The sequence below is a fragment of the Charadrius vociferus genome, unplaced genomic scaffold (assembly GCF_000708025.1).
Source record: "Charadrius vociferus isolate BGI_N301 unplaced genomic scaffold, ASM70802v2 scaffold2823, whole genome shotgun sequence".
Taxonomy (NCBI): domain Eukaryota; kingdom Metazoa; phylum Chordata; class Aves; order Charadriiformes; family Charadriidae; genus Charadrius; species Charadrius vociferus.
Genome location: NW_009647729.1, coordinates 19,577 through 20,500, shown reverse-complemented (window position 1 = coordinate 20,500; position 924 = coordinate 19,577). Strand labels below are relative to the sequence as shown.

The following is a 924-nucleotide window of genomic DNA, read 5'->3' as shown; positions in this document are numbered from 1 at the left end:
GCAAACGGGTTGCGCTGATGCTTTTGCAGGGCTGGGAACTGCCGGGAAAGTGACTCTGAACATCTGTCTGTGCCCTGGGCTCGACGGTCGCACCCGGAGGCTCTCGACCCACTCTCCCACTCTGGAGACATTCAAAACCCGCCTGGACGCTGTCCTGTGCAACGTGCTGTAGGTGACCCTGCCCTGGCAGGGGGGTTGGACTAGATGATCTCCAAAGGTCCCTTCCAACCCTGACCATTCTGTGATTCTGTGTGATTCCGTGACCCCACGGGGAGGCGAAGCGGTGCCGGTCCCCGGCCGGGTGGGGGGCATTGGGGTGCCGGCGTCCCCCTCCTTCCCCGGCCCAGCACCCCACTCACAGCTCGTTGGTGCAGTTGCTGGGTTTGTCCATCCTGTGACCTTCCTTCAGCAGCTTGAAGAGCTCCTCGACCGGCACGCCGGGGTAGGGCGAGCCGCCCAGCGTGAAGATCTCCCACAGCAGCACGCCGAAGGACCACCTGCGCGGGGCAAACACAGGGCAAACGCTGGGACACCCCCCTCCCGCGGAGCCGACACCCCCGTTTCATTTTAGAAGTTCGTTTGCTGGGAGGGACGAGCGCTAACAGCTTTGATTCGCTCTGCAAGACGAATGAGCCCCAGCGCCAAATGTAATTTGGATTCAAAATATTTTGTCTGCTGACGCTAATTATATTTTCCTTAAATTAAGACGAATCCCATCTGGCGCGCTCCGCCGCGGCGCGTACCGTGCTCACCAGCAAGCGCCGGGCGCTGCGGCGCGGGACGCGGCAGAACGGGACGGGACGGGAGCGAGGGGCTGCGAGATGCAGGCAGGGATGCAGGCGGCAAGAGCGCTGCTGGAAGGGGGTGGCCAAGAAGGGCCGCATCCCCCAGCCCGCGGCAGAGGCCCCCGCCGACCCGGGAGGG

The 924-nt window shown here is 63.5% G+C and overlaps 1 protein-coding gene across 1 annotated transcript in view; it reads right to left on the bottom strand.

The window, feature by feature from the left end:
* Positions 1–355: 355 nt before the first annotated feature.
* Positions 356–924, bottom strand: part of LOC104283349 (fibroblast growth factor receptor 1-like) — a 16,713-nt gene continuing 16,144 nt past the window's right edge. The window contains exon 9 of the mRNA XM_009881511.1: positions 356–497. Coding sequence (XP_009879813.1) covers positions 356–497 — 142 coding nt within the window. The remainder of the gene's footprint in view (positions 498–924) is intronic.